The 12,813-nt window shown below is 26.2% G+C and overlaps 1 protein-coding gene across 1 annotated transcript in view; it reads right to left on the reverse strand.

Annotated features, from left to right (window-relative positions):
• Positions 1-486: 486 nt before the first annotated feature.
• LOC101239216 (acyl-CoA dehydrogenase family member 11) overlaps positions 487-12,813 on the reverse strand; it is a 53,253-nt gene continuing 40,926 nt past the window's right edge. The window contains exons 9-15 of the mRNA XM_065807593.1: positions 10,738-10,837; positions 10,123-10,263; positions 9,836-9,928; positions 9,641-9,718; positions 7,782-7,986; positions 4,821-4,899; positions 487-798 (exon numbers count right to left, since the gene is read on the reverse strand). Coding sequence (XP_065663665.1) covers positions 741-798; positions 4,821-4,899; positions 7,782-7,986; positions 9,641-9,718; positions 9,836-9,928; positions 10,123-10,263; positions 10,738-10,837 — 754 coding nt within the window. The 3' untranslated portion in view covers positions 487-740. The remainder of the gene's footprint in view (positions 799-4,820; positions 4,900-7,781; positions 7,987-9,640; positions 9,719-9,835; positions 9,929-10,122; positions 10,264-10,737; positions 10,838-12,813) is intronic.

Consider the following 12,813-nt stretch of genomic DNA (forward strand, 5'->3'; position numbering starts at 1 on the left):
GAGCGGAAAAGCAAATTGAGCGCGGTACGAATGTGTTAGGTGGATTTAAATTTCGAACCTCTTGATTGTGACCCAATGTTCTACCACTAGTCCACTACCACTACCACATTTTTAATACCGCGCATTTAATTTGCGATCCACAAAAATACAAAAAGAAAAAAACATTATTGTTAGTTATCTGCTTATGGTTCGTTCCTTATCCATTTTATCGTTATCCATTTTATTTATTTTGCTCATAGTATTTTAATGTTATTTCGCTTGTTACTTTATTGTTTAATTAGTTAATTAGTCAAATAATTTAAAAATATAACTAAAAAAAATTAAAATTTTAAGATATCATAGTATTAAAATATAAAAAGTAAATTTATAATGCTAAAGTAAAACAACTGATATATAAAGATAAAGTTTAAAAAAAGAGTAAAAATGTTGAAAAATTTTATTTTATTTTTTGCTTACTGAACAAATAATTGAAAAAAAATTTTTTAAATTTATTAAAAAAAAAAAAAAAAAAAAAAAAAAAAAAAAAAAAAAAAAAGAAAGTGATTTTAGCAATTTTTTGTTCACAACAACAATTGTTGATATAAGATGCATTAAAGTTATCAGAAAATTCATTTATTCAGCTTCGATTATCAGAATTCGATCATAACAATCGATACCAAATAGACGATACAACAAGACGATACCAAAAAAAAAAAAACATGATTGAAACTTTTAAGTTGCTATATCAAGTTATTTATGTATTAATAATTCAATTTATCAGCGGTAACTACTGGTATTAGATCTTGGCCAGCTATCCACCTAAATACAAATTAAAAAATTAAAAAACTCTTATCGATATGCAATAAAAATATTTATACTACTTTTTACATTTTTAAAACATTGTTTATCTTAAACAAAAAAATAAGTTATTAAATGTAATATGTCGTACCGTACCACGGGGAAACCTACATAAAGGTTTTTCTTTTAATAAAATAAAAACGCGACTAATACTTAAATATAGTACACAGAATTGTACATCTTAGTACTAAATATAATCTACGTCTTGAAACAAATCTTGTTACTCACTTTTTAGCAAGACAAGACGAGATAAAATTGAGTTGCACAAGACTAAACTGATCTTGTCTTAAAATCTCTTAAATCAGTCAAGGCCAACTATATAGAATCACAGTTTAGTCAAGAATTTAATCACAATTTAATCTACATAAAATCAAGAAATACCAAGACTTTTATAGTTTTTTTTTCTAACAATATGGAAATATAAATTTTGTCAAATTTTCAAAAATAAAAAAATTTGTTTATTTTTAGTTTACACAATCATTTATCAACAAACTCTTAAATGAGATTTTTCTCTCTGTACAATCAATAGTGAAGTTTATCAACAAACTCTTAAATGAGATTTTTCTCTTTGTACAATCAATAGTGAAGTTTATCAACAAACTCTTAAATGAGATTTTTCTCTCTGTACAATCAATAGTGAAGTTTATCAACAAACTCTTAAATGAGATTTTTCTCTCTGTACAATCAATAGTGAAGTTTATCAACAAATTCTTAAATGAGATTTTTCTCTTTGTACAATCAATAGTGAAGTTTATCAACAAACTCTTAAATGAGATTTTTCTCTCTGTACAATCAATAGTGAAGTTTATCAACAAACTCTTAAATAAAATTTTTCTCTCTGTACAATCAATAGTGAAGTTTATCAAATAACTCTTAAATGAGATTTTTCTCTCTGTACAATCAATAGTGAAGTTTATCAACAAACTCTTAAATGAGATTTTTCTCTCTGTACAATCAATAGTGAAGTTTATCAACAAATTCTTAAATGAGATTTTTCTCTTTGTACAATCAATAGTGAAGTTTATCAACAAACTCTTAAATGAGATTTTTCTCTCTGTACAATCAATAGTGAAGTTTATCAACAAACTCTTAAATAAAATTTTTCTCTCTGTACAATCAATAGTGAAGTTTATCAACAAACTCTTAAATGAGATTTTTCTCTCTGTACAATCAATAGTGAAGTTTAACCAACATAAAAAGTTACAAAAGTTTTTATAAGATGCTAGATCCTGGAAGTCTCCTTTAGTCTAATAGTACTCACTTGACAGTACTAGTCATATTGGTAAGATAAAAAGAAGCCAATTCTCCTATGTGATTGAGCCTTCAAGTTTAGTAGAGTTTGAGATATCCTCCTAGAAGCCTCTAAGATTAAATCTTTCTTGTTTGGTATAGGGAATATAAGTAGCTTTCCAACGACAACTATTTTTAAGACCTGTAAAGATCCAGATCAGGCAATAAGAATAAATACTGTTAAATCCTGATCTTTACAGGATAAGCCAATAGCAGTATTTATTGTTATTGCATAAAATAAACATAAAATAATATTAATAAACATTATTTCCTTTTAATAATATTTAAAATCTTTCGTAAACCATTCTACACCAATCTTTTCTATACTTATTCACTTGAATTTCTTTTAGTAGGGGAGAGTGGTACTGAATGGACTTGTACTTTTAGTAAGCGATAGAAAAACTTTCTTTTAGTAGGGGAGAGTGGTACTGAAGGGACTTGTTCTTTTAGTAAGCGATAGACAAACTATACATATTGTCTACCTTTTAAAGTTATGAATAAAAAAATAATTTATAACATAATTAACTTTAAAAAATTTAAAACATTTCGGTAGTCGTTGTGGGAATCCCTATTTATTAGCGGTTCAGATATTAACACCCGAAGTGGGTATTCTTAATAATAATTAGAATACCCGATTGAAATGTCTTCATTAATTACAATCGGTTAAAAAGTTTTGAAAACATTTAGAATTATACTTAAAAATATGTGGAATAATGAACTTACCATGACCCATATAATACGGTTCATAATAAGTCTATTCCACGCCGAACTTTTCTATACCTTCTTCTTTATACAGTTATTTTATTTTAATAATTTTTAAGTGGTATAAAATAAAAACCTGTCAAATCTTTGTTTTGAGTTAAGGGTTAATGTTCAATACTTTATAACTTCTAATTGTAAAACTGCAAACTTTTATAAAATAAAACGGGTACAGAATTTTTAAATAAAAAATAAGTCTTAAAAATAAATTTTTTTCTTTAAGTTTCTATCAAGTTTTTATTAAATTTTTTTCCAGACCATTCGCAACTTATTAAGATCTTTGCTCCATTAATTAATTTTAATGAAAATAAAAGTTTGAATGTAAAATATTTTTTCGTATAAGTTGTCTCTTTAATTTGTGTTAAACGCGCAGACTAATTACCTAAGCACACAAATTAAGTATCTCTGTCTTGACATAAAAAATGCGTAAAAAATATCGTAAAGCGTAAAAAATATCGCTGTTTTGATGTTTATCGAAATAATTTAAGTTATTTTATAAACTCTCTCCCTTTTTTTTGTTATAGTATATAATATCTTTATATATGCTATGTATATAACATTAAAAGAACTTTAAAAATGTTTTATTTTGTATTTTAGAAAATTGGAAAAGATTAAAAAAAAATTTATGCCCAAGCGACATGATGACCCTCACGTTGTACTTCGGAAGCGCAGCAAGTTCACCACTTTGGCCACTTATCTGCCAATTTTTGACACTATTTAATAAACAAAAACGGAATAAAACGACAAATAAATGCTATAAACCAAAATTAAGGAGATTGTGCCGCAATTTTTAAATAAAAGTAAAACTTTATAAAAGTTAAAATATCTATAGAACTTCAAAAATATTTTATTTTGTATAAAGCAATTTTGCTCTTCCTAACTACATAAAAAAGAACAACAAATCAACAAATTTACATTTATTCTTCCTTTGTTAATAAAATAAGGAACAGTGCAAATGATTGCTCAAAAAGCCAAAAATTTAATAATAGCTGCATGTAGGTATTTCAAACATTTCATTTTGTCAAATTATTAGTGTTGGCCTGATCACTCTTTTTTACCTGAACTTTTTTGCTAGAACCTGCCCTTTAATATTTTTAAAATAAAAATATTCTATTTATGTATATTAAACTACTTTGTTTCTGAAAACGTGTTAAAATAATAAACCTTGTTATTTAAACATTTTAAAAATTTTCCCGAGCTTTTTATTTGAAAACAAGTTTAAGAAAAAAAAAATTATTGAACTTCACATACCTGTAATCTAAACAAACTAACCTGTAATCTAAACAAACTAACCTGTAATCTAAACAAACTAACCTGCAATCTAAACAAACTAACCTGTAATCTAAAAAAACTAACCTGTAAGCTAAACAAACTAACCTGTAATCTAAACAAACTAACCTGCAATCAAAACAAACTAACCTGCAATCTAAACAAACTAACCTGTAATCTAAACAAACTAACCTGTAATCTAAACAAACTAACCTGTAATCTAAACAAACTAAACTGTAATCTAAACAAACTAACCTGTAATCTAAACAAACTAACCTGCAATCAAAACAAACTAACCTGCAATCTAAACAATCTAACCTGTAATCTAAACAAACTAACCTGCAATCTAAACAAACTAACCTGCAATCTAAACAAACTAACCTGTAATCTAAACAAACTAACCTGTAATCTAAACAAACTAACCTGAAAGCTAAACAAGCTAACCTGTAAGCTAAACAAACTAACCTGTAATCTAAACAAACTAACCTGAAAGCTAAACAAACTAACCTGTAAGCTAAACAAACTAACCTGTAATCTAAACAAACTAACCTGAAAGCTAAACAAACTAACCTGTAAGCTAAACAAACTAACCTGTAAGCTAAACAAACTAACCTGTAAGCTAAAAAAACTAACCTGTAAGCTAAACAAATATTATTACAAAATACCTGTAAGCTATTTTAATAAGATTAACAGAGGATTTGCTGTCTACATGCATTGTGGCAGCTTCATTGTACAGCAGTGAGCCTAAAAAGTTACAAACATAACATGTCACACAAAAACAATAACAAAAACATAGACAAGAACAAGTAACAAATCATAAAAGCAACATCAACAAAAAAAAATTGCTTCAGAATAGGAGCAGTAAAAATACTTAACAATATTCAACCATAATTTTATTCTTCAATACTACAGTTACAACATAAACATGTATGTAAGCAAATTACACTACAAGAAAACATATACTAAAAAACAAAAAAAAATTTAAAATTCACACAAATGTGAAGTAAGCATAAACTGAAAAACCATAAGCCTTTACACAATATTTTCTAGTTTTAACAAACAAAAAAATCAAACTGTACAATGAAACATATTTTATTTCATACTATAAAATTGTATATACTAGTAAATATTTAAAAACCAATTTTACATTAAGAATAAATTTTGTTTAAAAAAAGAGTTTAAGCAATTTTTCACAACATGATTATCTTCTTGACATTAACTTATACTAATACTACTACTTGGAAAATAACTACTCAAGTTTTAAGAGATTTTCTAACTACAACAAATAAATTGGGGGTTTTTATCAGGGTTTTATCTTTTCCTGATGATCCTGCTGAAGGAGAAACTGACAGTAGAAGCTCAAGTTAGATAAGTGTTTTTTTACTAATTTATTACTGCTCTATTCATAAAGAACATTGAGCACTCTTTTTGTAGAATACACTAACATATTTTATATTTTGGAGTTATAGAGTTGAGAGAGGGTTGTAACCACAACTAAAGTAGTCCCTTTAACTGTAGTGGCCTACTCGAACTTGGGGAGGTGAACTAACAAAATATATATATATATATATATATATATATATATATATATATATATATATATATATATATATATATATATATATATATACACACACACATATATATGTATGTATGTATGTATATATATAAATATAAATATATATATATACACACACACACACACACACACACACACACACACACACACACACACACATATATATATATATATATATATATATATATATATATATATATATATATATACATACAGTGCTGGCCAAAAAGATCCGACCACTAAGGTTTTTAGACAGAAACGTAATACCACTTCAATTTAATGATAATATGATTGAATTAAACGCAACAAACAACATTCACATAAGTCAATGACACACTTTCGAAGAAATCAACAAGTAGTTCACATCAGAAAAGAGTTTCTAGTACCTCGAATGTCTTCCTCCGGCTTTGAGGACAGCTTCTATTCTTCAAGGCATAGAGGCAACAAGAGAGTCACAGTAATCAGGTGTTATTTTTTGGGACCACGCCTCCAGTATAACCACCTTCAGAGTTGTCGCCAACACCGAGTTTACTTTTGCCACTTCTGCTTTCAATTTTAATTTTTTTTTCTGGGTTTAAATTCGGTGACGAGCCAGGCCACGGAGCAAGAACTTTGAAGGAATTCTTTGAAATTTGAGAATTGTCTTGACGATCTTTGCCTGATGATATGGCGCGCTGTCATGCATAAAGATGTCACAGTTGCGAGTTCTGAGCCAAATAGGAACATTTTTCTTTATTATTTGCAAATAATTAACAGCTTTGATAGTTTCACCTGGCGGCATGAGATGGATTCTCGCTCGACCTCTGGCAGTAATTGCTCCCCAAATCATAATTGCAGGGCAATGTTTTCCGCTGGAGCAACATAACAGGCATTGTAGTGTGTGTTTGGTGGCCATCGAACATTTACTTTATGCGAAGCAAATTGTTTCACCTGCAATTCATCTGAGAACATGACACATCGCCACGGTCCAATTTATATGTGCTTTACAAAATTTGAGGCGGTCACAAATATGTTTCTGAAATAGGCGTAGTTTTAATGCAGCACAATAGGATTGAAGACTGAAATCGTCCACAAGACGTCGCCAAATGGTGCAAGAGCTCACATTCACATCAGGAGGCAGTTCATTAAGAATTTGTGAAGACGATGCCAGTGGATCCTTCGCGGCTGCAAAGCAAATCATAGTGTCAGTTTTTGATGTGGTACATCTAGGTCTGCCACCGGATCTTCTTGCAGCGCTGGTGCCTGTTGACTTGATGTGCTGAATGACGTTGTGAACAGTTGTCTTAGGCATTTGTAAATGTGCGGCAATTGCATGTTCAGACTTCTAGTCTTCCATCAAAAGTTGTATTTTAGCACGTTTTCCAGGTGATGTTGTTGCCATAGTCAAATGCAAATAGTAATTCACAACCACGCATGCAATGGTATATATAACAATACTACAACTATTTTAATTGGCTGATAACTAGCCAATCACGCATGCAAAGCGTGATGGCGAAATTCCGAGGAAAGTGCCTACACTACAATGTACATACTGTATACATAGATAAACAATGCTTGGTCGGATCTCTTTGGCCACCACTGTATATATATATATATATATATATATATATATATATATATATATATATATATATATATATATATATATATATATATATATATGTATATATATATATGTATATATATTTATATATATATATATATATATATATATATATATATATATATGTATATATATATATGTATATATATATATATATATATATATATATATATATATATATATATATATATAAATGTATAAAACAAATGAAATGCATACTTAGCTGCAAATGAAACATCATTTACAAGAACAATTTTTATTCAAAAAAAAATGTCTTACTTATGTCAATATTTGCCCAAACCTAAACCCTTAATTGACAATGTATATACTGAAGCTTCTGAAGATGGCTAGTTCAGTATGATATTATCAACGATGTTTTAAGATCAGCTAGTAAGTAACTCACACAAAGTAAACTCAATTTTTCAGAGTAATATGTACACTTACCCATATAAACTCTAGCCAATGAATAAGATAAATCTCTTGCTGTAACTTCAGAAAATAATTCTTGTTTAAACTGTACTGAATTGATATATCCTTTAAGATTGTCAAAGGAATTAACTAATATAGATTTTGCATTCTGCAGAACATCTGATTTATTTGATGAAGGAGTCAAATTGCGTTGAACATCATAAATAAATGTTTTTAATACCTTAAATAAATTTTAATAAAGTTTAATGGCAACTAAATTAAAATAATTAAACAAAAATTAAGAAATAAAATGAATTGAAATTAATTTAAAGAAAAATATGGTCAACCATGTTAATGTCATAACAATAATACGCCAACCATATCATGTCAATATTGTGTGTTTATATTTTTTGTTGATAGGGATATATACAATTATTTTAAAATTATCAATTTTAAAGTTATCCATCTGTCATTGTCATAAAATTGGTGCCTAACTGATATCCCTATCTATTTCTAAATACACAATAATACAGATAACATATAATTTGAATATATATATGTATCTGCTGAGCATACCTCTAAAAAATTAACTTGCTTTCACTTTAGTTGTATTACAAAAATAACTTTATTCCAATAAATTTTTCGAAAGTTGAAAAACATTAAATCCTGAAAATTTTAACAGGATTTATTATTTTAACAATAAATGAACTTCCTGGCATGTTTTTTCAAAGCCCTATAGTTGAATTCAAAGCCCTATAGTTGAGTTCAAATAGTCTAACAGTCAAAGTATTACCATAGGTAAAAAAAAAAACATATGCTATGGGTAGTTCTATTAGGTAGGTCTGCAATAATAAGCTTTTACTACCTTGTGGGTTTTAAGGTGTGCAACATTGTTCGCAGAAAATTGGTAAAAGAATAGCAAATCTGTAATGTTCAAGGTTGAAGATGAAAAAAATTATGATGAATTTTCAGACAATAAACCACAGCAGAAATTATTTCTTTTTAAGTAATCCAGAAAATATTTTAGCACATAAACAGATTTTTTTTTAAGTTTTAAGGAAAATTATCTTAGCCTTATTGGTAATTTCAATGGTAAAAGACCATAATAGGTCTATGTGAAAGGTAATATATATATATATATATATATATATATATATATATATATATATCCATAGGTATAAATATAAATAATATCTTAAGGTATTTATTTTATACCCATAGATAAATCATATACTTATTACATAAATGATTACATATATGTAGATGTCAAAATATGATACATGATAATATCATGATGGTATATCATATTATCATACATCATCATATAAGATATCATATCGCTATTATACATCATTTTTTAATGTTCTGTATATAAAAACAAGCTTTGCCACTTTTAAGTCATTACAACTTTTTTTATTTTATTTTGTAAAAGTTATAACTACTTTTTATAACATTTTTAATTAATAAAGCTACTTACCGTTACCACATTTTGACTTTTTTGAGTAAAAAGTCTCTAATACTCTTTTATTATCAAAATCTAAAACTCTACTAGTATACTCCTTAAGCTCATTAACTCTTTCTTTCTTTTTTTCCCTAGTAACTCCCAACTTAATAGTGGTTGCCTGCAGCCTTGCTAGGAGTGAATCAGAATTAAAAAAAAAAATAAGACAAGAGAAAAGCTATTAAAAAACTAATCCACATTTTTTTTTCAAAGAATTTTAAAACTTTAAAAGTATTTTTCACTAATGTACAAGTATAATGCATTTAAATGAAAACATTCATTTTTTATCCATGTCCCAATTCTTTAAACATGTTTCACAAGTAACACACCGTTAGTAATAATAATGTTTTTAATATTAATTAACAAAAGCTATAAAAATTGTAAAAAATGATACTTCTCCTTTAGTTTTATGAATTGATCGAAGTACATCTAATGAAAGTACATTTGTTGTTCCTTCCCATATACTTAAAACCTTTATAAAAATTAAATAGTAATAATATTTAAATATTAAAATAAATTGAATTTAAAAAATAAATATACTCAAAACCTAAAAATATAAAACTTAAAATAAAAAATTTAACGATAATACTTGTGCATCTCGTAAATAAACAGGTAGTCCAGTGTCTTCTAAATAACCATGACCACCAAAACATTCTAATGCTTCTGATATTACTGAAACAACCTAAATAATTATTTAAACTTATTAAATTAAAAGTTAATATAAATACTTTTTAAAATATTTAGATCGTATATTGATATATATAATCAAATAATATATATCAATATCTAAAAAAAAAAAATTGTATTTTTCAAAATATAAGAATATTTTACAATTTTGTAATGTAAAATAAATATATATGTAAAATAAATAAAAACCTGTTTGCCAGTGTATAGTTTAAGTAAAGGCACTAAAATTCTTAACAAAAGTTTTTCTTCATTGTTGGCTGCACCACTTTCAATGAGTCCAAATAATGTAAAAACACGCATAAGAAAAAAGAAAGCAGCTTGCTGTTCCACCTTGAGAATAGAAATTTTAATAATTGATTAAAGGATTTAATTTTTAAAGAAAGATTTAATTTGTAATATTTTGTTGACTATTATGCAAAATGCAACAAACATAACATTAAAAACTAATTGGAACCGCTATGCAGCTTTGATGAAAGCAAGTTTGTGCAAATAAGTCACACAAGTGTGTGCATCTTTTTTGTATCATACCTAATGAGATTTGTGATTAGGCTAGTTTGATGTATAAACATCTAGCTCGATATAGAAACATCTAGTTTGCAATAAAAATTGTATTGCAATTTAAAATATATTATTGGACCTAGCATAACAGTACAAAAGTTTGTAACACAAGTTCTTTTACTTTTTAGTGCAAATAGACAAAAATATAATACAAATTATAATACAAATAAAGATAAACAATAATCTTAACTTCAGTTTACACTAAAACTATAAATTACAAAAATTGATTAACTTAAAAGCAGATACCTCCATTTTCTCTAATGTTAAAGCATGCAATGGATGTTCAATAAGTTTTTTCCCAAATGATTCACGCTTTTTTGAATAGTCATTTGCCAAATTCAACAATCTTTTGTTAACATAATTTGTTAAAAAAAGAAATTATTTTCATGTAATTAATAACATAAATAACTTAAATTCATGCACTATTAAGTGTATATTTATATCAATTTGTGTTAATTTTTAGCCATATCAATATGTGTATATTTATATCAATTTGTGTATATTTAAATATAAATTTATTTATATTTACAATACAACTTTATGATAAATTTATTTATACAGTTTCCTTTGTATATTTAGATGCTCGCATATTTTATTAAAAAGCATTTGAATGATCAAGAAATTTTAATTTCATAAAAATTTAATTCTTATTTAAATTTATTTATAAGAGATTATAATAACATAAAATATCACAGATTTAATTTAATCTATTTGAACACAAAAAGCTATTAGATACTATTAAGAATTAATTTATTCAAACACAAACTAAAAGTAGATTACAGCAGAAAACTTAAAACTGACTACAATGAATATTTAATTTTTAAAATTAATAACAATTAATTAAGATAATATCTAATTTTAAAAAAATAATATTTAAATTAATGATAATTTAAATTAATGTAAATTTAAAGGTACCAAGAAGCAACAAAATTAAATTAATGTAAATTTAAAAGTACCAAGAAGCAACAAAAAATGTCAACATTTATTAGGAATTTAACTTTAAAACAAGTTTGAGTCCATTCAGGCAAACACTAAACCAGTACCATACAAAATTTAGAACAAAAAACAATGTTTCCTACAACTTCTTTTTGTGGTTACCTTGTGATGTGTACATTATTTGCTTATTTTTTGCCTAAAGGTTTTAAAAAACTTAAAAAAAAAATTTTCAAAAAAATCCTTTCACAATGTTGCGGTAAAATCATTGAAAATGAATTGGTTAGTTCAATATTTAAAAACTGGAATTCATTTTGTAACTTCACATCCCTGCTTTCCTATCTCAAACTAATGCAATACTTTTTTAAGCCATAACTAAAATGTGAACCTTTAGCTCATACTTGCACCCATGTTCCCCTGAGTCAGTTTACACTAACAATTTATGGCTTTCAAAAATATAAAAAAATTTCTAGATACTATAATCCTTTTGAATAAGTTTTTTTCAATTGTGGATTGTAAACTTTAGTAGGTATATATGTTTTTATATTTGACAAATTAAAATTATGAAAAAGATTATAGCTGTTGCGCTATAAAAATAGTTGTATCAAAAGTGCTTAAAATACTTTCTTAAAATTTTGCCACTTCTTCTTTGAGTAAAACTGTTAAATAGGAGAGAAAATCAAATTGTTTGTAATCTGAGGTCTTATAAATAATCTGAATTTTATAAACTTTTAGTTAATTTTTTAGTTTTAATGTTTTCGATAATTTAAATATTATTAATTAATTAATATTATTAGTTTAATTTGTCAGATATCCAATAAAAGTGGTTGCTAGGGTTGATTCATCATTACTTCATAAATCTTGGTTGCTAGGGTTGATTCATAATTATTTTATAAACTTTGGTTATTAGGGTTGATTCATTATTACTTCATAAACCTTGGTTACTATTTAAACAGCTTTGTTAGAGCCTTGTTTAGGGTATAGAAGGGTATCTAACCCTCCTTTTAGAGCATAAGGAGGTGTCCAACACCCTAGAAAAATTTTAGTCTGCAATTTTGGAGACTGGAGTCAAAACCCTTAAACCTCTTTGTGACAGCTCAGGACTTTATAATTCTTAACTAAACTAAGTAACTTAATGGTTTTTATTATTCAGCAAAAAAAAAAAAATTATATAAAATCATATAAAATTTACATGCAAAGATGAATTTTTTTAAAATATGGACATGCCTTATAATAACAGGGCAACTGGATGTTAATATATTTACGTGATGATTAATTATTAAATATCTACAATGTATATGAATATCATATACTATATAACTGGTCTGATATAAAAGTATATATAAATATTTATTATAAAAATATAAACATAATTAAATAAGGTAAAAA

This window comes from Hydra vulgaris, chromosome 10 (assembly GCF_038396675.1).
Source record: "Hydra vulgaris chromosome 10, alternate assembly HydraT2T_AEP".
Classification (NCBI taxonomy): Eukaryota; Metazoa; Cnidaria; class Hydrozoa; order Anthoathecata; family Hydridae; genus Hydra; species Hydra vulgaris.